Below are 26916 nucleotides of genomic sequence, written 5' to 3'. Positions count from 1 at the left end.
GGAAAGTAGTGAGTGAGGAGGACATAAAAAACCTGCAAGGGGACATAGACAGGCTAAGTAAGTGGGCAGAGATTTGGCAGATGGAATACAATACTGGAAAGTGTGAGGTTATGCACTTTGGCAGGAAAAATCGTAGAGCAAGTTATTATCTTAATGGCAAGAAACTGGAAAGTACTGAAGTACAAAGGGATCTGGGGGTCCTGGTGCACGAAACTCAAAAGGTTAGTATGCAGGTGCAGCAAGTGATTAAGAAGGCCAATGGAATGTTGGCTTTCATTGTTAGGGGGATAGAATATAAAAATAGGGAGGTATTGCTTCAGTTGTACAAGGTATTGGTGAGACCGCACCTGGAATACTGCATACAGTTTTGGTGTCCATACTTAAGAAAAGACATACTTGCTCTCGAGTCAGTACAAAGAACGTTCACTCGGTTAATCCCGGGGATGAGGGGATGGACATATGAGGAGAGGTTGAGTAGATTGGGACTCTACTCATTGGAGTTCAGAAGAATGAGAGGCGATCTTATTGAAACATATAAGATTGTGAAGGGGTTGGATCGGGTGGATGCGGGGAGGATGTTCCCGATGATGGGTGAAACTAGAACTAGGGGGCATAGTCTTAGAATAAGGGGCTGCTCTTTCAAAACTGAGATGAGGAGGAACTACTTCACTCAGAGGGTGGTAGGTCCATGGAATATGCTGCCCCAAAAAGCTGTAGAAGCTACATCATTACATAAATTTAAAACAGAAATAGACAGTTTCCTAGAAGTAAAGGGAATAAAGGGTTATGGGGAGCGGGCAGAAATTTGGACATGAGTCTAGGTTTGGATCGGTCATGGCCCTGTGGGTAGCGGAGCGGGCCCAGGGGCCGTGTAGCTTGATCCTGCTCCTATTTCGTGTGTCTAATTCTGTTAGATTCAGGAGATGGTTCTGTGATAGTAGATTGGCGGTTAGGATCAGATCAGCCATGATCTTATTGAATGGCGAAGCAGGCTCGAGGGGCCGATTGGCCTACACCTGCTCCTATTTCTTATATTCTTATGTTCTAAAGGCTGCTCCGGTCAATTACAGCAAATTCCCAATATAGGTTAAGCCTGTGGCGTATAAGTGCAAACTATTTTTCATGGTTGAGAACTCCTAGACACGGAATAGAATGGCAAGATTCAGGACCAAGCTATGATGTGAATTTGTGGCTAAAAGGGGCAACAGTTGCAGGGAAGGAGGGCTCTGGTCTAAACTGATCTGGAGAGTCAGCCTTATGGTGAGAGTATCTCTGGGCCAACGCACCTCAACACGATTAAGCAAATAACCAGCACTGAACTTGGATATCTAAAACATCAAGGTGACTGATGTGTCATAAAGTGTCCTATGTGGGTCTTTCTACCATGTGGAAAGTGGCTGTCTATCATACAGAATCGCTGAGGCTTGGGACGACAGGTGCTGCAAGGGGTTACTTGGAGGCCAGGCATAAGAACACACATTCATATAACCCGGGATTAGTACCTGCCATGATTGGTTTCCAGAGCGGCAAACAGCTCCTGCTGAAGCTCCGCATTTCCAAGTGGTGGAACCACCGTTCCCTGGAGTATGATGTGTGTCTGTGCTGTGGTCAAGAGGATGGTGGAAATGCATGCACACATTTTGTAGTGAGCCACGCTGCTCATGGCGATGCTTACGAGAAGCTCCTGCCGTCTGCGGCCGACCGAATGAGGGCTCAGACCCACAGTTGTCTAATGATCATTTAGCAACTATCTTCCTTTGAGCAGGTAGGCAGGACCCAGGCGCTCCAGACCGCAACCAAGGCCTAGCCTCGCCCTGAGCCTTGGCCCATTCTGCAGTCTTCAGCCAGACCTGCCTCCTCCACATCTGGCCTTGCCAGACACACAGCGGGCTTCCAACTCGGGCTTGCAAGCAATGCCTCAGAACATGCCCTATACCTTTTTGAATTTCATGCAGTATTTTCTTTTCTGTTTTAGATTGTGCGGTGCATTGACTGGCCCTTGTATGTGGCGGGATCCAAACAAAATGATTCAGAAAGATTTATTGACAGGTAACATGCAGCGATTGCTGGGAAATGCGATGTCCAGTATATATCACAATATATCATTTTAATAATGTTACGTTATTTTAGAACAAAATAGTGCAAAATGTCTCAGAAACCTAATATATATTTCAGTCCTTTATGTGGAAAATGAAGTAATTGATCTGCAATTAAACAGTTCCTGGAATTCCCATCACCCAATGTTTACTTAAGAACATAAGAATTAGGAGCAGGAGTAGGTAATTTGGTCCCTCGAGTCTGCTCCGCCATTCAATAAGATCGTGGCTGATCTTCTACCTCCTCTCCACTTTCCTGCACTATCCCCATATCCCTTGATTTCCTTAATATTAAAAAATCTATCGATCTCTGTCTTGAATATACAGGTAGACTACCTTTTATCCGAACTTCCGAAAACTGAAACCCTCTAAAAACCGAAGGTTTTTTCGTTCAGCGTAAGTCGTGCGCACGACATGACCAGAGTGGCACATGACTTACGCTGAGCAGAGGGTCAGCGTAATTCGTGCGCACGACCCCGACCCCCACCGCCGACCCCCCCCCGACAAATTTCCCAGTCTTATAAAATACCTTCCGAAATTCGAAATTTTCCGAAAACCGAAACACGGCTGGTCCCGAGGTTTTCGGATAAAGGATAGTCTACCTGTACTCAATGACTGAGCCTCCACAGCCCTCTGGGGTAGAGAATTCCAAAGATTCACCACCCTCTGAGTGAAGACATTTCTCCTCATCTCAGTCCGAAATGGCCGACCCCTTATTCTGAGACTGTGACCCCTGGTTCTAGACTCCCCAGCCAGGGGAAACAGTCTCCCTGCATCTACCCTGTCAAGCCCTGTAAGAATTTTGTATATTTCAATGAGATCACCTCTCATTCTTCTAAACTTTAGAGAATGTAGGCCTAGTCTACTCAATCTCTTCTCATAGGACAGTCCCCCCAACCCAGGAATCAGTCTGGTGAACCTTCATTGCACTCCCTCTTTGGTAAGTATGTCCTTCCTTAGGTAAGGAGACCAAAACTGTACACAATACTCCAGGTGTGGTCTCACTAGGGCCCTATATAATTGCAGTAAGACGTCCTTACTTTTATACTCAAATCCTCTTGTAATAAAGTCCCTCTGAACACCAACATTTCCCAATCTCTCACCAGTTAAAAAATACTCTGCTTTTCTATTTTTCCTACCAAAGTGGATAACTTCACAATTCTCCACATTATATTCCATTTGCCATGTTCTTGCCCACTCACTTAGCTTGTCTATATCCCCTTGAAGCCTCTTTGCATCCTCCTCACAACTTACATTCCCACCCAGCTTTGTATCATCAGCAAACTTGGATATATTACATTTGGTCCCCTCATCGAAATCATTGATGTAGATTGTGAATAGCTGAGGCCCAAGCACTGATTCTTGCGGTACCCCACTAGTTACAGCCTGCCAACCTGAAAATGCCCCGTTTATTCCTACTCTCTGTTTTCTGTCCGATAACCAATCCTCAATCCATGCTAGTATATTACCCCCAATCCCATGAGCCCTAATTTTGTTTAATAACCTCTTGTCTGGCACCTTATCGAATGCGTTCTGAAAATCCAAATACGCCACATCCACTGGTTCCCCCTTATCTATTCAGCTAGTTACAACCTCAAAAAACTATAACAGATTCGTCAACATGATTTCCCTTTCATAAATCTGTGTTGACTCTGCCCAATCCTATTATTATTTTATAAATGCCCTGTTACTGATGTCAGTTGCATTCTCCCTACTACTGATGTCAGTTGCCAATAAATGACTCAAAATTTGTTCTCCAATTTAATTAATACAAAAAAAGAGAAAAGAAGACAACTGTTCACAAGGCCCAAACAGGGTCAAAAAAAAGCTCAGTATAATCGTTGGATCCTGGGCAGCTCTCCTGTACGGTATAGTCAACAAGTTTGACCTGGTATCAGCCATGCACCCCTCTGCTGACACGTCAAACTGCGGCCTGCCCTAAAACAAAAAGTGCAATCAGCATCCGCTTAGAGATACACAGGGGCAGGATTGACCTGAGAAGCTACAGAAGTCCCAGCTCTCTTTCGTTCAGTCCGATGCACCAGTAGATTAATCTGTCTGCTCTTGACCAGCAAGGCATTCCCAAGTCCGCTCGAGTCTTTCCACGTCCCGTGACAGCTGGTGTGAGGCTCTTTTTTTTTCTTCTCTCTCTTCAAAGTGCGTCAGTCGTGCTCTTGACTTCGGCTACAGCTGTTACTGATCCTGAGAATAAGCCCACCAACCCCCGCCCCACGCCCCCGCCCCCTCCCGCACCCCCGCCCCCGCAGCTACCAAACCCAACGCCTGAATGAATCGATCCAGACGCCGAGAAGTTCCTGCCAAAGGACCGACTCGCCAAATGTGCACGTTCTCCGCAGCGGTAAAGACATCCCTACGAGCTGGAGTTACTGTTGAATTTGTCTAGAACAGTCACATTGATGTGTTGGAAGACCCATTGCTGGGTGTGCACCGAGGGGTTACATCTGCTCATGAAAATCTTCTTGTCGGCTAGGTTGCAGTCCATGCAGCTGTTGCTCACTGGGTGATACAGGGTTTTGTCCTAAGGAGTCCAAAAAAATACAGAGAAAGAAGAGCTGTCAGTGCCAGTGTACAGGAATAAGCCATCTGTCACAGCACCACGTTCACTCGTCAGAATAAGCAGGATTAAAATATTAGGAAGAATTTTCTGCTATGCCTGCTTTCAATTTGAAGGCTTCAAATACCAAGTTAGGAACATAGGAACAGAGGAGGCCATTTAGCCCCTCGAGCATGTTCCGCCATTCAGTGAGCCGTGGCTGATCTGCCACCTAAGTATACTGCTGAGTGTTTCCAGCGTTTTCTATTTTTATTTCAGATTTCCAGCATCCGCAGTATTTTGCTTCTGCTTTGAGTGAAAAGTCATCACACCGTAAAACAGCTTACATTTCAGAAAATCCTCCATCACACTTGAAACATAAGAATTTTTAAGGACAGGGAAAGACAGCTGAGCCCAACCACCCCATCTCTCTTTTTGATTGATCAAACCCACTTACCTGCTTTTCCAGCACATCTCTCATTCCTTCTCTCCAGAAACACATCATAAACTCATTCATACTGCCCGCTTCAATTGCTTTCTTCATCCGCAAGTCTATTAAACCTCTGCCTGACTTTCCACACCCAACTCTTCCGCAAATGGCAGTTGATGCTGGGTCAACCTGAGATTGATAGATTTTTGTTAACCAATGGTATTAAGGGATGTGGGGCAAAGCCGGGCAGCGTCTGTGGAGAGAGAAACAGAGTTAATTGTTTCGGGTCGGTGACCTCACATCAGAACTAGGCTAAATCTCTAACTTCTTCCAGTTCTGACGAAAGGTCCTCGACCTGAAACGTTAACTCTGTTTCTCTCTCTCCACACATGCTGCCCGACCCGCTGAGCGTTTCCAGCATTTTCTGTTTTTATTGGCCCAGAAATTCAGGTCCCACCCGTAAGCCCAATGGAAGTGCCGGTTTCGTGCATGCACTGCGCATGCGCGGGAAACCGGAGCTTCCGTTCCCTTAAAGGAAGGGTTTCACAGGTGGAACGCGTACGCCTGCAACTTCCGGGTTTTTTCCCAGGTTTTTCCGGGAGGGTAAGTCTCTAGCAGTTACACTTTTAAAAAGCGGGCGCAAGGCCTGCTTTTAACAAGGTAAGTGGTGAATTAATTAAAATTAAAACATTTTTTCCACAGGTTTATTATTTTTAAATACTTTAAAGAAAGGTAAGTTTATTTTTAGCCCCGTTAGAAAATGTAATTAATTTTTTCAAAAATTTAAGTTATTGTTTAAAATAGTTATTTTATGTAATTTATAGTTATTTTAAAAATGTGATTTTTAAAAAATGTATTTGAAGTTTTAGTTATGTTTTGGGGCTTATAGTATTTATAGTTTTGACAGCTCTTCCTGTCAATTTTATGAATGGGCATTTCCCTGCTACCATTGGCTCTCCATGGCCCACATGATCCCAGGGGACGCATTGAACTAACTGCGTCCCTGGGATACGCAAGCACTGCGCGCCGGCAGCTGGAGCAGGCCCAGGATCGGAATCCCACGCGGGCCCACAGCACAACGGCCGGCGCGCTAGGTAAGTGCAGGTCGGGGGCTTGCACCCGCGGGAAGCCTCCGACCCAAATTTCTGGGCCATTATCACTTACAGCAGTTTGCTTGTGGTCGTGGAACTGTAAATACAGAAAATATGTACTTTGAAAAACAGATATATTTATTCACAGGTAATCGCTGCTCAAAATGTCCAGTTAAGCGGAGTCAGTGGAGCAGGTACAGCCAGAAAATGGTTTGGAATGTTTCAACTTCAGCGAAGATGACAGAAAATGTTAAAAAGAGAAACTCTCTGTTCTGATGAAAGATGGCCCAGCCCAAATCTCAAAGCAGCCTTTCTTTTTCAGATAGATCCCCAGCAACCTACTGAGCATTTCCCGCATTTCGTATTTCGAGCGTTTGCGGATTTTTTCTTTCCATGTTTACTTCAGTGCGGGAGGTCAGAGTCAGCTGCTGAAGCAACCAGCTCAACATCCCGAAAGTAAAATAACTCTTCTGAAAGAAAAGATTTCATCAGAGTGAAGCTTTATTTAGAACGTAAGATCAGGAATTGTCAGAGGCTCAACTTTAAGTGGCTAAGCGATGTTTCCAGTGTCGGTTTTACTCGGGGCCACCCATCTCAACAATGTTCTCATTACAATATTTAGCCGAGAGTTGCCTTTGAAGGAGAATGGTTGTTCGACACCACATTCTCTCCCAACATTGGGACAAGGTTGGGATTTTTCCAAAAATTGAAAGACTTACATTTATATAGCGCTATAGTAATCTGGGATGTTACGATTAAGGTTATCCACCAGGTGGTGCTGTAGCCAATGCTGCTGCTAAGGTCAGGGGTTAGCTTCCTGCTAAGGTCAGCAAAGGTGCAATGCCTGGAAGCAGGCCTGCCTGGTTGTCTCACAGTCGTTCAATAAAGTACTCGTCTTAATCCTCATACCTCGCCTCTTCGAGTTCCTTGTCTCACTACATGGATTTATCACATTTGGCGACGAGGTTAGGATCCTGGGGTCTCGCGTATGAAAGCCTTGGCTAGGAGTTACTTGTGGTGGCCAAAGCTAGATGAGGAGATAGAAAATCTAGTCAAGACATGCAGCACTTGTCAGGAACACCGGAAGGCACCAGCAGCAGCTCCTCTCCACCCCTGGGAGTGGCCGGATAAACCATGGAGAAGATTGCACTTAGATTATGCGGGTCCATTCATGGGGAAGATGTTCCTCATAATCATTGATGCACATTCCAAATGGATGGATGTTTATCCTGTAAATTCTGCTTCCGCCACTACTATAGGCTGCCTGTGTCGGAGCTTCAGTAATCAAGGGCTACCGGAGATCGTGGTAAGTGACAATGCCACTTGTTTTGTGAGTACAGAGACAAAAGAGTTCTTGAGAAAAAATGGCATAGTGCAGGTGACCTCGGCCCCATACCATCCGTCCTCAAATGGACTTGCGGAGAGAGCCGTACAAACATTTAAAGAGATGATAAAAAAAAGTGCAGAAGGGAGTTTAGCAGCCAAAGTGTCACAGGTTCTGTTCAGCTACAGAATAACAGCTCAATCCACCACAGGACTCTCTCCTGCTGAGATGTTATTAGGTCGTAGACTACGCTCCACTCTTGACCTTGTCCACCCAGACCTAAAAAGGAAAATGGAAAACAGACAAAACAAACAAAAAGAGAACCATGACAAAAGAACAAAGAGCCGAAGTTTTGGAGAAGGAGATGCGGTCCTTACCAGGAATTTCAGTTATGGACCCAAGTGGATTCCTGGCTTCATAGACTCAATGACCGGTCCCGTATCATACAAGGTCATGTTGGGTGATGGTAGGGTAGTGCGCAGACATGTAGATCAGATACTTCCCAGACAAGGGGAAATTGAAATGAAGGTTCCAGATGCAATGGCTGAGGACAGGGTTGCCCCCAGTTATCCAAGTGCATCTGTGGTGTCACCACCAGGGACAGAGACAATTCCACAAGAACGCATTCATCAAGAGGAAACCATCGTTGCAGAGTCAGATACTCCGAGCACTGCTCAGGAGCAGCTGGTGGCTTCACCACAAAGAAGCAGGGACTTTACTGTCAGACGTTCACAAAGGGCTCGCAAGCCACCGGAGAGATTGATACTGACCTGTTTGATTCATCAAGTATGGAACATGGTGAATGGAGACTTCTTATGTGACCCTTAGGAATGGTTGTTTGTTAAGAAATTCATACTGAAATCTTAAGGGGGGGAGGGATATAGTAATCTGGGATGTTATGGTTAAGGTTATCCACCAGGTGGTGCTGTAGCCAATGCTGCTGCTAAGGTCAGGGGTTGCTTCCTGTTAAGGTCCGGGGTTAGCTTCCTGCTAAGGTCAGCAAAGGTGCAATGCCTGGAAGCATGCCTGCCTGGTTGTATCGCAGTCGTTCAATAAAGTACTCATCTTAATACTCATACCTCGCCTCTTCGAGTTCCTTGTCTCACTACATGGATTTATCACAAGTGCCTTACACGACGTCGCAAAGTGCTTTACAGCCAATGAAGTACTTTTGGGGTGTAGTCACTGTTATAATGTGGGATACGCAGCAGTCAATTTGCACACAGCAAGCTCCCACAAACAGCAACGTGATAATGACCAGATAAACTGTTTTAGTGATGTTGGTTGAGAGATAAATACTGGCCAGGACACTGGGGATAACTCCCCTGCTCTTCTTTGAAATAGTGCTATAGGATCTTTTACATCCACCTGAAAGAGCAGACAGACATCTCATCCAAAAGACAACACCTCCGACAGTGCAGCGCTCCCTCAGCACCGCACTGGAGTGTCAACCTAGATTTATGTGCTCAAGTCCCTGGAGTGGGACTTGAACCCACAACCTTCTGACGCAGAGGCAAGTGAGCTACCCACTGAGCCATGGCTGGCTCAAAAATTGGCCCAAAGTTCAGCAAAACAACCACGTTTTGGCTCAATTTGAACCAGTTGGGAATGGGATGTACCTTTACAAAGATAGTGCCATGCATCGCCACAGCGATCTGGCTTCTTCTGCACATGTATGGTGTCATTTTCAAAGCTGCATCATTTATTTCCCTTTATACTTCTGGTTGTGGGCGGACTGCAGCAGAGGCCTGCGAGGCAGAGATTACAGCATTGTGGAGTAGGATTTTCTTTAATTAATATGGATTTTTTTTTTTGTGTCAGTTGAAGTGGTTGCAAATCCACAGCTCAAAATTACACTTCATTCAGCAAATAATTGGCTCTAAATTAGCGGTGTTGCTCTCTCTGAGACAGCAAGGGGTGCTGGTGTAGGACATGAAAATTCACACTAATGCCACTATTCTGAGGCTGTGGTAAAAGCACAATGTTAGGTTGGAGCAGAGGCAATTTTACCCCGCATGTAAAGATAGAATTACATTTATATAGCGCCTTTCATGACCTCAGAACGTCCCAAAGTGCTTTAGAGCCAATTAAGTACTTTTTATAACTGCAGTCACTGCGGTAATGTAGGAAACGCGGCAGCCAAAGTGCGCACAACACGCTCTCACAAACAGCAATGTGATAATGACCAGATAATCTGTTTTCGTGGTGTTGATTGAGGGATAAATATTGGCCAGGACACCAGGGATAACTCCCCTGCTCTTCTTCAATATAGTGCCATGGGATCTTTTACATCCACCTGAGAGGGCAGACGGGGCCTCGGTTTAACGTCTCATCTGAAAGACGGCACCTCCAACAGTGCAGCAGTGGCCTGTCAGTCAAGATTTTGTGCTCAGGTCTCTCGAGTTCGACTTCAACCCATGAACTTCTGACTCAGAGGCGAGGGTGCTACCACTGAGCCACGGCTGACACTTGTGAGTTTAACCAAGTGTACAGAAATACGACAACGTGGACCACTTTCCATACCTCGGGAGCATACTGTCAACAAGGGCAGACGTTGATGATGAAGTCCAACATTGGCCTTCAGTGTGCCAGTGCAGCCTTCGGTCGCCTGAGGAAGAGAGTGTTTGAAGACCAGGACCTCAAACCCGGCACCAAGCTCATGGTCTACAGAGCAGTAGTGATTCCCGCCCTCCTGTATGCTTCAGAGACATGGACCATGTACAGCAAGCACCTCAAAGCACTGGAGAGGTACCACCAACGCTGCCTCCGCAAGATCCTGCAAACCCATTGGCAGGATAGGTGCACCAACGTCAGTGTTCTCGTTCAGGCCAACATAAGAACATAAGAAATAGGAGCAGGAGTAGGCCATTCGGCCCTTCGAGCCTGCTCCGCCATTCAATGACAGCATAGCTGATCTTCTGCCTCAACTCCATTCACCGGCCCTATCACCATATCCCTTGATGCCCTTACTAGTCAGAAATCTATCGACTTCTGTTTTGAATATACCCAATGACTGAGCCTCCACAGCCCTCTGGGGTAGAGAATTCCAAAGATTCACCACCCTCTGTGTGAAGAAATTTCTTCTCATCTCAGTCCTGAATGGCTGACCCTTTATCCTGAGGCTGTGGCCCCTGGTTCTACACTCCCCAGCCAAGGGAAACATTCTCCCAGCATCCACCCTATCAAACCCTGTAATAATTTTGTATGCTTCAATACGATCCCCTCTCATTCTTCTGAATTCAAGAGAATACAGGCCTAGTTTACTCAATCTCTTCTCATACGACAGTCCCGCCATCCCAGGAATCAATCTCGTGAACCTTCGTTGCACTCCCTCTATGGCAAGTATATCCTTCCTTAGGTAAGGAGACCAAAATTGTACACAGTACTCCAGGTGTGGTCTCACCAAGGCCCTATACCTGGGAATCCCTGGCCGAAGACCGCTCAAAGTGGAGGAGAAGCATCCGGGAAGGCGCCGAACACCTCGAGTCTCTTCGCCGGGAGCAAGTGGAAGCCAAGTGCAAACAGCGGAAGGAGCGCACGTCAACCCAAGCACCCCACCCACCTGCCCCTTCAACCACCGTCTGCCCCACCTGTGACAGAGACTGTAGGTCTCGCATTGGACTCAGCAGTCACCTGAGAACTCATTGTTAGCGTGGAAGCAAGTCATCCTCGGTTCCGAGGGACTGCCTAAGAAGAAAAGTACAGTACAAAATATTTTGCAGTGCTATAGGGGACAGTAATCTTAATAGATCTGCACTGCAAGTGATCTGGCATGCACTGTGGTCAGCCTCTGGCAAGTCTTCCCCATCCTCCTCCACTGCCACAATCTTGTCATTCAGACTTCTATCAAGTCAACTGAGTGCCTTTTTGAAGGGTGACAACTGGTGACACTTTGACCCATGTGTCACCCCATACAGAGGGGACGCTGTGGAGGGTATCTCTGTTGAGGGTTCCTCCCAAAGCTCGTGAAATAGTGGTGTGTAATATCTGCACATAAAACAAAAGTGAATAGTTTTATCAGAAGGGAATTCACAAAGTTATCAGTTAAGATTGTGTGTTAACTCTACATGCAGCTCCTACTTTCAAATGCTGATACTATTGAACTACATAAGAACATAAGAATTAGGAGCAGGAGTAGGCCATACGGCCCTTCAAGCCTGCTCCGCCATTCAATAAGATCATGGCTGATCTTTGACCTCAACTCCACTTTCCCGCCTGATCCCTATATCTCTTGATTCCCCTAGAGTCCAAAAATCTATCGATCTCAGCCCTGAATATACTCAACGACTCAGCATCTACAGCCCTCTGGGGCAGAGAATTCCAAAGATTCACAACCCTCTGAGTGAAGAAATTCCTCCTCATCTCGGTCTTAAATGGCCGACTCCTTATCCTGAGACTATGCCCCCTAGTTCTAGATACTCCAGCCGGGGGAAACAACCTCTCAGCATCTACCCTGTCAACCCCCCTCAGAATCTTGTATGTTTCAATGAGATCACCTCTCATTCTTCTAAACTCCAGAGAGTAAAGGCCCATTCTACTCAATCTCTCCTCACAGGACAGCCCCCTCATCCCGGGAATCAATTTAGTGAACCTTTGTTGCACCGCCTCTAAGGCAAGTATATCCTTCCTTAACATAGAACATATCTGGGACCAAGTCTGGGACATCCTGGTCTGCCTAGTTCAGTACCACGCCAGGCGGTGCCTTTATTCACATACTGTACAAAGATGTTTGCTTAAATTTATATAGGTGTCATGCAGCGAACATTTTACTTAATTTTTAAGTGTAATAGCAGATTTCTTCTTTACTTACCATCGACGCTTTTTCCCATTTTGTTTTGATCTCTCCTTGGTGCTTTGTCCATTTTTCTTGGCCCTAACAGTTTTTTAAATTCACATTCCACATAGAAGTTGCAGATCAGTTCCGACTTGCCAGTGCAAGTTGAAGTGTCTATATTGAACAGCTTCTGAAATCATCTGTCATATGTGTTGCACATGCTCTGAATTGAATCCCTTCTTAAGTGTATGAAAATTATTGGTCATAATTGTACATTTTCAAAAAAAGGTTCCCCCCTGCCCTAGCCCTGAACACGCATCTTTCTCTAGTTTCTCTCCTATCTCCCCTAAGCTCAGCTTGTCCACGAGACCCACCTCCTGCTCCCTCGCTCCTATTTCCACCAAACTGCTGACCACCACCTTCCATTCCTGGCGCCCACGTTAGCTGATATTGTTAATGGTTCCTTTGTCCTCAGGTACTGTTTCCCTCCCTTTTAAATTTGACATCATTAGGTTAGACAATCAGGTTTCCGCCTCACCACAGCACTGAAACGGCCCTTATCAAAGTCACAAATGACATCCTATGTGATTGTGACCATGGTAAACTATCCCTCCTGATCCTTCTCGGCCAACCTGCAGCCTTTGACACGGTTGACCAAACCATCCTCCTCCAACGCCTCTCATCTGTCTTCCGGCTGGGTGGGACTGCACTCATCTGGTTCCATTCTTATCTATCCAGTCATAGCCAGAGAGAGAATCACCTGCAATGGCCTCTCTTCCAGCTCCCACACCATTACCTCTGTAATGCCCCAAGGATCTATCCTTGGCATCCTCCTATTTCTCATCGGTGCTGCCCTTCGGCGACATTATCCGAAAACACGTCAGGTTTCACATGTAGGCTGATGACATTCAGCCATACCTCACCACCACTTCTCTCGACCCCTCCACGGTCTCCGATTTCTCATGCTGCTTGTCCGCCATCCAGTCCTGAATGAGCAGAAATTTCCTCCAACTAAATATCGGGAAGGCCAAAGCCACTGTCTTTGGTCCCCACCACAAACTCTGTTCCCTAGCCACCCACTCCATCCCTCTCCCTGGTCACTGTCTGAGGCTGAAGCAGACCGTTCACAACCGTGGCATCTTATTTGACCCTGAGATGAGCTTACGAGCACATATCTGCTCCATCACCAAGACCGCCTACTTCCATCTCCTTAACATCGCCTGTCTCCGCCCCTGCCTCATTCATCTGCTGCTGAAACCCTCATCCATGACTTTGTTACCTCTAGATTCAATTATTTCAATGCTCTCCTGGCCCGTCTCCCATCTTGCAACCTCCGTAAATTTGAACTCATCTAAAACTCTGCTGCCCGTATCCTAACTCGCACCAGGTCCTGTTCAACCACCACCCCTGTGCTCACTGACCTACATTGGCTCCCGGTCCGGCACCACCTCGATTTTAAAATTCACATCCTTGTTTTCAAATCCCTCCATGGCCTCGCCCCTCCCTCTGTAACCTCTTTCAGCCATACAACCCTCCGAGGTCTTTGCGCTCCTCCAATTCTGGCCTCTTGCACATTTCTGATTTTAATCGCTCCACCATTAGCGGCTGTGCCTTCAGCTGACTAGGCCATTGGCTCTGAAATTCCCTCCTTAAGCCTCTCTGCCTCTCTCTCCTCCTTAAAACCTATCTCTTTGACCAAGCTTTTGGTCACCTGTCCGAATATCATCTTCTTATGTGGCTTGGTGTCAAATTTAGTTTGATAATCGCTCCTGTGAAGCACTTTGGGACGTTTTACTACATTAAAGGTGCTATATAAATGTAAGGGGGCGAAATTGGGTACCTTTGTGCCTCCCGTTAGCGTCCCCGGGGGGTGCTAGCGGGGCGCAAATAGCTTTGCGACCGAGCGCGGCGCTGACATCGACTCCTGCCATATTCGGCGGGAGTTTTGCGGCGGCGCTACGGCGTTGCACCCCAATCTCCTTCTCCCGGAGATCGTGATATCATCGTTGTGCGCATCGCCCCGGTAGCGCCACGGACACGAAATTGACTTCCGTCCCCTGCAGCAGCGCCGGGCGAAAAGACCGACAGCTGCAGGAGACGTGCATCGGGCGGCCGGCCGCTTCGGGGGGTGATGATTAAAGGCGAGGTGGCCGAGGTAAGTAAGAAAAAACCTTACCTTTCTTGTCCCGCTTTTTCTCGCGGGTTCCTGCCCGCGATCGATCAGCCCGGCGCTCTGCTTGCGTGCCGGGCTGATCGCGCTGGATCGCGGCTGCCTTGGTGGTCCAGATCGGTACTGTTTCCATTGCAGAGCCTGCAGTGAGGGCCCTTCCCTTTAAGGGAGGCAAGGAGCCTTTGAATACGGCAGCACGGCACGGCCCAGTGTGCTGCGCTGCTGAAGTCTCCGCCCCGTTTGCTGCTGATTGCGCTCCAAGAAGGAAGTGTAGTGCTTGGTTTAGCGCTCCACTTCCCTCTTGGGGCGCTAAAACTCAATTTCGCAGTCACTGGCGCTAATTAACACCGGGCGCCCAGGCGATGGTAGCGCCCCAAAATGGTCGATACCGAATTTTTACCCCAAGCTGTTCTTGTTGATATGCTGATAGAGTTAGATGAAGTTGGGTGTGAGGAGGCTGGTGTGGAGAATAAACACCGAGAGATGTTTATCTGTGCTGTAATTTCTATGTAATTCTAGGTAATATGCCAGCATCCCGATGAAGGGTGTAGATCTAAAATGTTAACCTGTATGTTCTCTGTCAATGCTGAGTAACCTGTTGTGCATTACCAGAATGTTTTGTGGTTACATTCCAGCATTGTTGGTTTAGCCTTCTGACGTCCTGACGAAAGGTCATTGACCTGAAATGTTAACTCCGTTTCTCCCTCCACCGATGCTGCCCTGGCCTGCTGAGTTTTTCCAGCATTTCCTGTTGTTATTTCGGATTTCCAGCATCCGCAGTATTTTGCTATTGTGCAATGCATTTGCTGTGTTTTGCCATCAACTAATCAGTGCCTAACAGTTTAAACAATTCACACAGTCTCGCTCACCTTGCTTTCGGAGGGCACTTACTACACTATTTGAAACTCATTCTCAGTTATGCAGGTGTCCGCCGGCCAAGCGGGCATTTAATGTACATCCCTAGTCTGGAGAAAGTGGCTTTGTGCCACTGAATGGCTCACTGGACCACCTCAGAGAGCAGTTAAGAGTCAAAAGTTGAAATTTTAGTGCGAAATGTCTTGCTAAAGGTAACAGAAAGTCTGGGAGGAGGCAAACTCCTGTTCTTTTTTTCTGATCATAACCAGGTGGAGAACTTACCAACATCAGCACAATTCTGCCCACTGACATTTTTTTAAGCTATACTATCCCAAGAAGGAGTATTTAACTCCAAAGCAGGCACATTTTTGCCACAACATGATGAATGTAATAAAACTAAAGCCCAAGGTGCATTAACTTCAATCTTTAGAAGCAGTGCTGTTGTTTGACATTTTTTTCCCAATCCTGCCATCTTTAGCATTGTGATTGCCCAATTAGAGCTGAATTATGGTTTTGTGACATAGGCCCACATCATCTTGGGACTGAGTTGACTGCCCTAAGTTCTAGAATTCCCTCCCTAAACCTCTCTCCTCATTAAAACCTACCTCTTTGACCAAGCTTTTGGTCACCTGTCCTCGTATCTCCTTATGTGGTTCAGTGTCAAATTTTGTTTGATGATCGCTCCGTGAGGCACCTTGGGAGGTTTTACTATGTTAAGCTCACTAACATTGTTGTTGTTGTTGAATTCAATTCCCATTTCATTTGGGACCTTTACAAGCCTCGGAAAGAGAAGATATGAATCCTGTAAGCCTAGGCTGGATCTGAACCTGAATTCTAGATGTGAAACCACAGTGTTTGTGCCCAATGAATCGCCAAGGATCTCAAACACCTCCATTCCAGCACACTGAAACTGTTTAAAATTCTAAGAGCAATTGTGTTTTGTTCAAAATAATTCCCCAATGTTTGGTTTAAAAAAAAAAAATGGCCCAGAAATTCCACGAATGCTAGCGAGGGGGTGGCAAGGTCGCTGCTTTGACCTTTCCGTAACCCCGTCCCAAGTGTAAGGATGGGGGTCAGTAGAATAATCGAGGTGGGCAACTTGTGTCTGTAGAGGTGCAACAGTGGTATCCACCCCACTGTGCTGGCAACCGGCCCCATGAACAAAGGGAACCCTCGCCCCTTTATCAGGCTAAAGAAACAGGTTAAAAAAAAGTTATTTTCTTCTCCAAAGGAATTATAGGGTCCCTCTGGGATCATTTACCTTTGAAGATTGATAGCCTTGGGGCAGGCAACCATTGGCCCATCAGATGAAATACATAGGGTAGCCTGGTATGCACCAAGCTAATGCTGAGAGGTAGGTTATGTGGACAGAGATGCACCCGTCCCCATCATGTTGAAATTTGAAACTTAAGTTAGATGGGTTGGAAACCTGAATTCAGCTTCTGCCCCACATTTGACTGTCCCCTCCTCCGCCCCCCCCCCTCCCCCCAGCCCCCACAACAACTCAGAACCCACATGAGAGACTGTGAGGCAGTTGGGACCATGTCTCAGGGCACTCTACTACTGCTACAATCACTGCTTTTGTAGCGGAGAGTTGGGGCAAATGCAAGGAGGAATTGAGATAGGCTCAATCTTGCCTGGCAACAGACTTGAGGTAACTATAGGCAGTCTTAGGTCTCTATGCTGGCCATTGCTTCCCACTTCCCAGAGCCTGACGGGAACCCTGGACATCAGGAGGCAATGGCCAGCGCAAGCGGTACTGCTGCTGGGCAGACGGATCTTATGGTTGGCTCTCAAGTTGGCCACAGGTCTGAGGCCGCTTCACACCATGCCGCTAGTCACAGAAGGCTAGCATATCAGAATGTATGGAGCCCAGGGTGACGTCATGACAACCAAGAAAATCCTTGGCATTGCTGTTGGTGCATTAGCTCTTGTCACCAATAGAGATGCTGCATCTCCTGTCTCCTCAGTGATGCACTTGCATCTGCATTTTGCAGGCCTATTTCCACCAGGAGAATTTTCTCCATAGAAGTTCATATTTCATTAAGGGCATGCACATAAGTAAGCAGTATATTGTATGCTTGCACAGGTTGAGGAATAAAGTAATATTATTGAACTGTTCTGTTCTGTGTTTTTTTCCCCAGATAGAATAATCATTGGCCAGGACATCGGGAAGGACCCCCCTGCTCTTCTACGAAATAGTGCCGTGAGATCTTTCATGTCCACTTTTGAGGGCAGACGGGGCCTTGGTTTAATGTCTCATCCAAAAGACGGCACCTCCGACGGTGCAGCGCTCCCTCAGTACCGTAGAGTGTCAGCCTAGATTTTGTGCTCAAGTCTCTGGAGTGGGTCGTGAACCCAACACCTTCTGACTCGGGAGTGCTATCCGCTGAGCCGCGGTGACACCAATCACAGCGTGCCACACTTTACACGGTACTGCACTAAAAGTTGCGACACAGGTTAGCAAGGCCATAAAAAAAGCAAACCAAGCACTAGGGTTTATTTCTAGAGGGATAGAATTGAAAAGTAGGGAAATTATGCTAAACCTGTATCGAACCTTGGTTAGACCACACTTGGAGTACTGCGTACAGTTCTGGTCGCCATATTGTAAAAAGGATATAGCAGTACTGGAGAGGGTGCAGAGAATATTTACAAGGATGTTACCAGAAATGCGAGGGTATACATATCAGCAAAGGATGAACAGGCTGGGTCTCCTTTCTCTTGAAAAAAGGCTGAGGGGTGACCTAATAGAGGTCTTTAAAATTATGAAAAAGTTTGATAGAGTGGATACAGAGAGAGTGTTTCCACTTGTGGGGAAGAACACAACTAGAGGCCATCAATATAAGATAGCAAGAAATCCAATAGGGAATTCAGAAGAAACTTCTTTACCCAAAGAGTGGTGAGAATGTGGAACTCGCTACCACAGGGAGTGCTTTGAGGCGAATAGTATAGATGCATTTAAGAGGAGGCTAGACAAGCATATGAAGGAGAAGGGAATAGAGGGTTACACTGATAGATTTAGATGTGGAAAGACGGGAGGAGGCTCGAGTGGAGCATAAATGCCGGCATGGACTGGTTGGGCTGAATGGCCTGTTTCTGTGCCGTTAATCCTATGTAAAAAAAAAAAGAAGCCCGTCATGGCTGATTAGCTTAATTTGCCAAGATGCCAGCAACCATTTCTGCTGGCCCATGCACACCTACTTGGCAAAGACCACGGGGAGCTGTCTTCTCAGGGTCTGGGTCAGCAGAGGCCGATGCAGTGCAGTGCCATCTGCTGCAAGGGCGACTGCAGCTACCGTGCAGCACACACACAGGGAAAATAACAGTCAGCCTGGCTTAAAACCAGGCTTCAGCGCTTTGTTGGCATGCTGCAATGCTAAACCTGTGGGGATGGTGCTCTGGAACGGGCACAGGGAACAACCCTCCTCACCAGTATTATCATGCGGCACCACCTATATTTCAACTGGGGATTGAATGCTAGGCTGCTCAGTAGTTTTTTTGCATTGAGGGTTCTGATTCCCTCAAAACAGAAAGGCAGAGTATTTCCTAAATGGTGAAAGATTGGGGAACGCAGATGCTCAAAGGGACCTGGGTGTCCTTGTACATGAGTCACTGAAAGTGAATGTGCAGGTGCAGCAAGCCATTAGGAAGGCAAATGGTATGCTGGCCTTCATTACAAGAGGATTTGAGTACAGGAGTAAAGAAGTCTTACTCCAATTATATAGGGCCTTGGTGAGACCACACCTGGAGTACTGCGTACAATTTTGGTCTCCTTACCTAAGGAAGGATATACTTGCCATAGAGGGAGTGCAACGAAGGTTCACAAGATTGATTCCTGGGATGGCGGGACTGTCGTATGAGAAGAGATTGAGTAAACTAGGCCTGTATTCTCTTGAATTCAGAAGAATGAGAGGGGATCTCATTGAAGCATACAAAATTATTACAAGGCTTGATGGTGGATGCTGGGAGAATGTTTCTCTTGGCTGGGGAGTCTAGAACCAGGGGCCACAGCCTCAGGATAAAGGGTAGGCCATTCAGGACTGAGATGAGAAGAAATTTCTTCACACAGAGGGTGGTGAATCTTTGGAATTCTCTACCCCAGAGGGCTGTGGAGGCTCAGTCATTGGGTATATTCAAAACAGAAGTCGATAGGTTTCTGACTAGTAAGGGCATCAAGGGATATGGCGATAGGGCCGGTGAATTGAGTTGAGGCAGAAGATCAGCCATGGTCTCAATGAATGGCGGAGCAGGCTCGAGGGGCCGAATGGCCTACTCCTGCTCTTATTTCTTATGTTATTATTGCACGCCACTGCTTAATCCCGAGCCTCTTCAGCCTTGTTGAAAGCTGCCAGTGGGTCGAGATGCCCTTTGAAGCTCTTCAAAGGCTTTCTGAAAACCTGTCTCACCGCACCCACCACCGCCCCCCCACCCCACTGTCCCCACTATTGTGACACTCCCCTTTAATTGCCCCAAACTTTTAAATTTGACTTGGATGTAATTTTCCTCCCAAGATCTTTCTGATTTGGTGCTCGGTGCGATGAATAATCATGCAAATGAGCTGACAATAGTGAACTGAGTGCTAAACTTGACCTGGCAGGTGGAATTTGCACCAGTTCTCAATCATTTCGAGCTGACTGTCGATGAGAAGCAGCCTCGGAATGTTACCAACTAATCAACATGCAATCGGACCAGGCTGCTCCCACACCGTTTTGTCTAACCACCTGCAATAGCTGCTAGGGTCATATTTACTATTGTGTACAATCCAGATTACAATGTAAGCAAATGGTAAACAATGAGCTCAGCTGCAGCGCGGAGCTGCCAAGCCCCTTTCCAAGAAGATTGTGACATTGAGTTCCGGGATCACCTGTTACACGAGGTCACTTGCTGCACAGCGCATAAAAGAAAAGAAAGACTTGCATTCATATAGCACCTTTAGGGTCAGCCAGTGGCTCAGCTGGTAGCACACTCGCCTCTGCGTCAGAAGGTTGTGGGCTCATGAGATCTGGGCGTCGCGGGCAAGGCCAGCATTTATTGCCCATCACTAATTGCCCTTGAGAAGGTGGTGGTGAGCCGCCTTCTTGAACCGTGTGGTGAAGGTACTCCCACAGTGCTGTTAGGGAGGGAGGTCCAAGATTTTGACCCAGCGACGATGAAGGAACGGCGATTTATTTCCAAGTCAGGATGGTGTGTGACTTGGAGGGGAACTTGGAGGTGATGGTGTTCCCATGCGCCTGCTGCCCTTGTCCTTCTAGGTGGTGGAGGTCGCGGGTTTGGGAGGTGCTGCCGAAGGGGGCTTGGCGAGTTGTTGCAGTGCATCTTGTAGATGGTACACACTGCAGCCACGGTACGCCGGTGGCGGAGGGAGTGAATGTTTAAGGTGGTGGATGGGGTGCTAATCAGGCGGGCTGCTTTTTCCTGGATGGTGTTGAGTTTCTTGAGTGTTGTTGGAGCTGCACTCATCCAGGCAAGTGGAGAGTATTCCATCACACTCCTTACTTGTGCCTTGTAGATGGTGGAAAGGTTTTGGGGAGTCAGGAGTGTAGTGTATGTACCTTGAAGAAGGAACTATATTCTGCAGCCCCTGTATACTGCAGTACCAGTAGTGACCACCCCTGTATATAAGCCTGTATAGTAACTTTGTATAGTGGTTCCAGTTTTGTCTCCATTCAGTAAACACCTGTTATAACCAACTTCTGCAGTCCGTGTCTCAATTACACACGGACATTACATTGGCGACGAACAGATCCAAACTTACCTACAGTTCTGCACCACCTCACGGGGATCCATCCCTGAAGTGAAGTTATTAGAGGTCGAAGCCAGAAGGAAGAAATCCAAAAAGAAAAAAAAACAAACAGAAGAAACGGGCGTCGACCGTGGGCAACCGCCCTCTGATTCATCGAATTCGAAGATTTGCAGGAGAGGCTGTCGAGAGCTGGGCTTGGTTATCCAGTCTATGGTGTTCCAGCTAATCGGGCTGGTGGCAGGTAGTACACTGATCCTTCCTGGGCTGCGGCGGGCTAGAGCTCGATCGGGTGGCTTTTCAACGGGGCCGAGCAGCGTTGTCGGGAAGAGGAGAGAGAGGGTGGAGCACACAGGGCGCAGCTGGTGCTACGAAGCCGGGCAGTGTACAGACCCGAGAAGAGGGAGGGAAGTGTCCCATAGGGTCTGCTCTGACGATGGGAACAGTAATTAAAATAAAAGAAAAAGAAATTAGAAGCGCAGAAAGCCGCGAGGAGCTGCAGTTTGCCACGGGGACCACGGAGAGCGGCGTTGGCAGCAGCGCGGGGGGAAGCGCACGAAGACCATAGGGCGTCGCCATCAAGGCATAAAAATGCCAGCAACAGCGCTGGCAGCAGCGGAAAAGGCAGAAAGCGCGGGAGGCGCCATCTTAATCCAGCGGGGAAGAAGGCAAAGCGCGGGAGGCGCCATTTTGTTCAATCGGGGAAGAAGGCAAAGCGCGGGAGGCGCCATCTTAGATCTCCAAGATGCCGAAGACTGGCAATATCACTGCCTACGATAATGCAATAGAAGACTGGACCACGTATGTGGAAAGAGTCGAAGTATATTGCAAGGCAAATGAAGTAGCCGATGAGAAAAAGGCATCGGTACTACTAAACTTAATGGGCGCAAGAACGTACGGCCTATTGCGGAACCTGATCACTCCAGTCAAACTGATGGCGAAGAGTTTTAACGAAATTGTTGATATCCTACAGGAACACCTAAATCCTACACCGCTGCTGATAGCAGAAAGATTTAAATTCCACAAGAGAAATCAGCATAAAGATGAAAGCAATGCTGATTACCTTACGGAACTATGCAAGCTATCAAAGCACTGCCAGTTCGGAGCAGGACAGGCAGATACCCTATGGGACAAATTTGTCTGTGGACTCCTGAGTGAAGGAACCCAGAAGAGGTTACTCTCAGAGAAAGAGCTGACACTAGATAAGGCTTTCAGCGTGGCAGTATCGTATGAAGCAGCAGCAAGGGGAGCTGCGGAAATACAGCAAAAGCCACAGGAATACGGCACCCATGAAATGACACGGGGATTTGAAAAATGTTATCGCTGCGGCAGAACAACCCATGACCAGAAGGACTGCTGGTCCAAGGACAAAACATGCAGGCAATGCGGAAAGATGGGACACATTGCACGAGTTTGCAGGTCCGGGAAGAAGACTAACGACAACAAAAAGACTACTAAGGAACAGTACAGGAAAGTACAAAAGATGACGGATAGTAGTTCCGAAGACCAGAAGAGCGATAGTGAATCCGGGAACAAGAGACTAAGCTGTCTCAAACTACACAACGTAATCGCAAAAGAGGATCACCGAACCATTTGGGTCACCCTCATGATAGCAGGGTCCCAAGTCAAAATGGAATTGGATACAGGATCAGCCCTGACCGTCATGAATCGACGAGACTACGAGCGGCTATTCTCACACATACCCTTGAAAGACACATCCATTGTCTTGAAGATATATACGGGGCAGAAAGTATACCCCAGAGGGAAAATAAGGGTGCCCGTCGAATACAACGGCAAGGAAATACAGAAATTGTATCTGTACATACGGCAAGATGGTGGACCACCGTTATTGGGACGTGAATGGATCAGAAAGATAAGTTTAGACTGGCACTCCATTCAGGCACTGACTGTGGCTGGTAAAAAGGATGACGATGTCACACCTGGACGATTGTCAAAAATCTTAGCTAACGCTAAAGAGGTATTTCAACAAGAACTGGGAACTCTTAAAGGCGTAACTGCCTCGATAAAAATAGAAGAGAATGCAATTCCCAAGTTTTTCAAAGCAAGACCGGTACCGTATGCAATTCGCCCAGCCGTCGAGGCAGAGCTGGAGAATCTGGAGAATGCAGGCGTGTTATCTAAGGTAGACTGGAGTGAGTGGGTGACACCCATCGTTCCTGTCATGAAGAAAACGTTAAACAATAAGTCTGAGGAGCCAAGGAAGGTTCGCATCTGTGGGGACTTCAAGGTGACTGTGAACCCAGTCCTTCACACAGTACAGTATCCTCTTCCGAGGATAGAAGATATTTTCGCCTCACTATCTGGAGGGAAACATTTTACAAAAATTGACCTAGCGCAAGCATATTTGCAGATGGAGGTTGAAGAATCCTCTAGGAAATATCTCACGATAAACACTCACAAAGGTCTTTACCAGTATAATCGACTGGTATTCAGAGTAGCATCAGCTCCGGCTATATGGCAAAGAGCGATGGAACAAGTCCTGCAAGGGATTCCGGGGACTCAGTGTTACTTGGACGACATCCTTGTGACAGGTGAAAATGACAGTGAACACCTTGCCAACCTAGAGCAGGTGCTCACTAGACTAAGAGAACATGGGCTACGAGCCAATCGCCCCAAGTGCGAGTTTTTTAAGAAACAAATATCGTATTGTGGCCACGTGATTGATGAAGAGGGGTTACATAAGTCCCCTGACAAAATTGAAGCGGTAGTTAAGGCTCCAGCGCCTGAAAATGTGTCGCAACTGAGGTCATTCCTCGGATTGGTGAATTACTACCATAAGTTTATGCCGAATTTGTCCACAATTCTGCACCCACTGAACACCCTGCGACAAACTGGAGTAGCATGGAAATGGAGCGATGAATGTAAGCGGGCCTTTCAGGAGTGTAAAGGCCTGATCACTTCAAGAGAAGTATTGGCTCACTACAACCCATCACTACTGATAAGACTGGCGTGTGATGCGTCTCCCTACGGCGTTGGAGCGGTACTGTCACATAAATCCCTTGATGGTTCAGAGAGGCTGATAGCTTTTGCGTCACGCTCGTTAACTGCAGCCGAGCGTAACTACGCCCAGATTGACAGAGAGGCCCTCAGCCTGGTGTGGGGGGTGAAGAAGTTCAATCACTACCTGCACCGACAGAAATTTACTCTACTAACTGATCATCAACCTCTTGTCTCCATTTTCAACCCTAAGAAGGGCATCCCGATAATGACAGCACAACGGCTACAGAGGTGGTCCCTTTTCCTAGGGGCACACCAATATGACATCGAGTACAAAGGAACTAAACAGCATGGGAATGCTGATGGATTGTCGTGCCTACCGTTGCCGACGGTGGAAGAAGCACCTGCAGTGGATCCTGTGGAGATATTCCACTCGACCATAGTCGAATGTCTACCTGTGACAAATGCAAACATAGAAAAGGAAACACGAAATGACCCGACACTCTCCAGGGTCTATGATGTAACGGTGAAGGGATGGCCAGCACATGGCGAACCACTGTTGCCAGCATTCTCGCCGAGAAGAGAACAGCTGCCGGTGTGCCGAGGAACCTTGATGTGTGGATCCAGAGTAGTAATTCCACCCAAATTGAAGGATAGAGTGCTCAATGAGCTTCATGAGGGTCATCTGGGAGGGGTAAAAATGAAGAACTTAGCCAGAGCGTTTGTGTGGTGGCCGGGAATCGATAGAGAATCGAAGAGATGACCAAGAGCTGTACAGGATGCCAGGAGGTCCAAAACGCCCCACCACAAGCCCCTCTACATCCATGGGAGTGGCCCTCCTCTCCATGGCAAAGGGTACACATTGATTTTGCTGGTCCATTTATGGACTCGATGTTTTTAATTGCGGTGGATGCACATTCAAAGTGGCCAGAGGTAATAAAAATGTCCTCAACCACCACAGAAAAAACTATCACAGTCTTACGAACCATATTCGCCAGAAATGGGCTGCCTGAACAGATTTGCTCCGACAATGGACCACAGTTTGTGTCTGAAGAGTTCCGGAGGTTCTTAAAGAACAATGGTGTTAAGCATTACACATCCGCCCCATATCATCCAGCCACCAATGGATTGGCTGAGAGGTTCGTTCAAACATTCAAGAAGGCTATCAAGGCAATGTGTAATGAAGACATACTCCTACAACACAAGGTGGATAACTTCTTGTTTGCCTACCGGAATGCGACACATGCGGTTACCAACCAAACTCCAGCCATGATGTTCTTCAATCGAAGACTAAGATGCCGCTTGGATTTGGTTAAGCCAAACATCAGAAGAGATGTGGAGAACAGGCAGTTTCAGAATATGAATGAAAGGCCAACCAGGAGTTTCAAGATAGGTCAACCAGTTTTGGCCCGGGACTACCGCACAGAGAAATGGCAGCCAGGAACGATCTGCACACGGCAAGGACCTCTAATTTATACCGTGGACGTTGGAGAGAGCATTGTAAGATGCCATGCTGACCAGATTCTAGAGTCACTGGATAACGTCAAATCTACACCACGATCCTACACACCTGGTGATGAAACCAAAGTACCAATTGCATCTACCTCAGAATCGGTGATATTGGAAGCAGACGAATCAAACAACGACGTTGATCCCGAATCAACTTTGCCAGAAGAACCTGATACCCCAAAGAGGCGTTATCCGGACAGAATCAGGAAGCCTCCTCAAAGACTGAATTTATAATTGATTAACTTCAGCTAATGTATATAGCAACTGTAATTGTAAATATGTTATTTAATTATTAATCGAATGTTATGTACTGTTTAGCTAAAAGGGGAGGAATTGTAGTGTATGTACCTTGAAGAAGGAACTATATTCTGCAGCCCCTGTATACTGCAGTACCAGTAGTGACCACCCCTGTATATAAGCCTGTATAATAACTTTGTATAGTAGTTCCAGTTTTGTCTCCATTCAGTAAACACCTGTTATAACCAACTTCTGCAGTCCGTGTCTCAATTACACACGGACATTACAAGGCGGTGAGACACTCACCGCAGAATACCTAGCCTCTGACCTGGTCTTGTTGCCACAGTATTTATGTGGCTGGTCCAGTTAAATTTCTGGCGATGGTAATGCTTTTGAATGTCAAGGGGCAGTGATTAGATTCTCGCTTGTTGGAGAAAGTAATTGCCTGGCACTTATCAGCCCAAGCCTGAATGTCATCCAAGTCTTGTTGCATGCGGGCATGGACTGCTTCCCTTATCTGAGGAGTTGCGAATGGCACTGAACACTATGCAATCATCAGCGAACATCCCCATTTTTGACTTTATGATGGAGGGAAGGTCATTGATGAAGCAGCTGAAGATGGTTGGGCCTAGGACACTGCCCTGAGGAACTCCTGCAGCGATGTCCTAGGCCTGTGATGATTGACCTTCAACCACCACAACCATCTTCCTTTGTGCTAGGTATGACTCCAGCCAGTGGAGAGTTTTACCCCCGATTCGCATGGACTTCAGTTTTACTAGGTCTCCTTGATGCCACACTCGGTCAAATGCTGCCTTGGATTTGCCGGATTGGATTTGTCCTGCTTTTTGAGGACAGGACATACCTGGGCAGTTTTCCACATTGTTGGATAGATGCCAGTGCTGTTGCTGTACTGGAACAGCTTGGCTAGAGGTGCAGCTGGTTCTGGAGCACAAGTCTTCAGCACGACAGCTGGGATGTTGTCGGGGCCCACAGCCTTTGCTGTATCCAGTGCGCTCAGCCATTTCTTGATATCACGTGGAGTGAATCGAATTGGCTGAAGACTGGCTTCTGTGATGATGGGGTCCTCAGTAGGAGTACTGCACTGTCGGAGGTGCCGTCTTTCGGATGTGACGTAAAAGATCCCATGGCACCATTTTGAAAAAGAGCAGGGGAGTTAT

The 26916-nt window shown here is 47.2% G+C and overlaps 1 protein-coding gene and 1 long non-coding RNA gene across 2 annotated transcripts in view; one reads left to right on the top strand and one right to left on the bottom strand.

Annotated features, from left to right (window-relative positions):
• Positions 1-2046, top strand: part of LOC147124017 (uncharacterized) — a 61053-nt gene extending 59007 nt beyond the window's left edge. Inside the window, exon 3 of the long non-coding RNA XR_015075390.1 lies at positions 1976-2046. This is a non-coding gene — a long non-coding RNA (uncharacterized LOC147124017). The remainder of the gene's footprint in view (positions 1-1975) is intronic.
• Positions 2047-4359: 2313 nt separating this feature from the next.
• The window catches only part of LOC147124016 (polypeptide N-acetylgalactosaminyltransferase-like 6), a 248984-nt gene continuing 226427 nt past the window's right edge, over positions 4360-26916 (bottom strand). The window contains exon 8 of the mRNA XM_085977447.1: positions 4360-4635. Within this exon, the coding sequence (XP_085833573.1) occupies positions 4468-4635 (168 nt within the window). The 3' untranslated portion in view covers positions 4360-4467. The remainder of the gene's footprint in view (positions 4636-26916) is intronic.

Source organism: Somniosus microcephalus, chromosome 1, assembly GCF_052327205.1.
Source record: "Somniosus microcephalus isolate GS21.2 chromosome 1, FLI_Smic_1.0, whole genome shotgun sequence".
Classification (NCBI taxonomy): Eukaryota; Metazoa; Chordata; class Chondrichthyes; order Squaliformes; family Somniosidae; genus Somniosus; species Somniosus microcephalus.
Note: the sequence above shows the minus strand (reverse complement) of the source record. Positions and strands in the feature narration are given on the sequence as shown.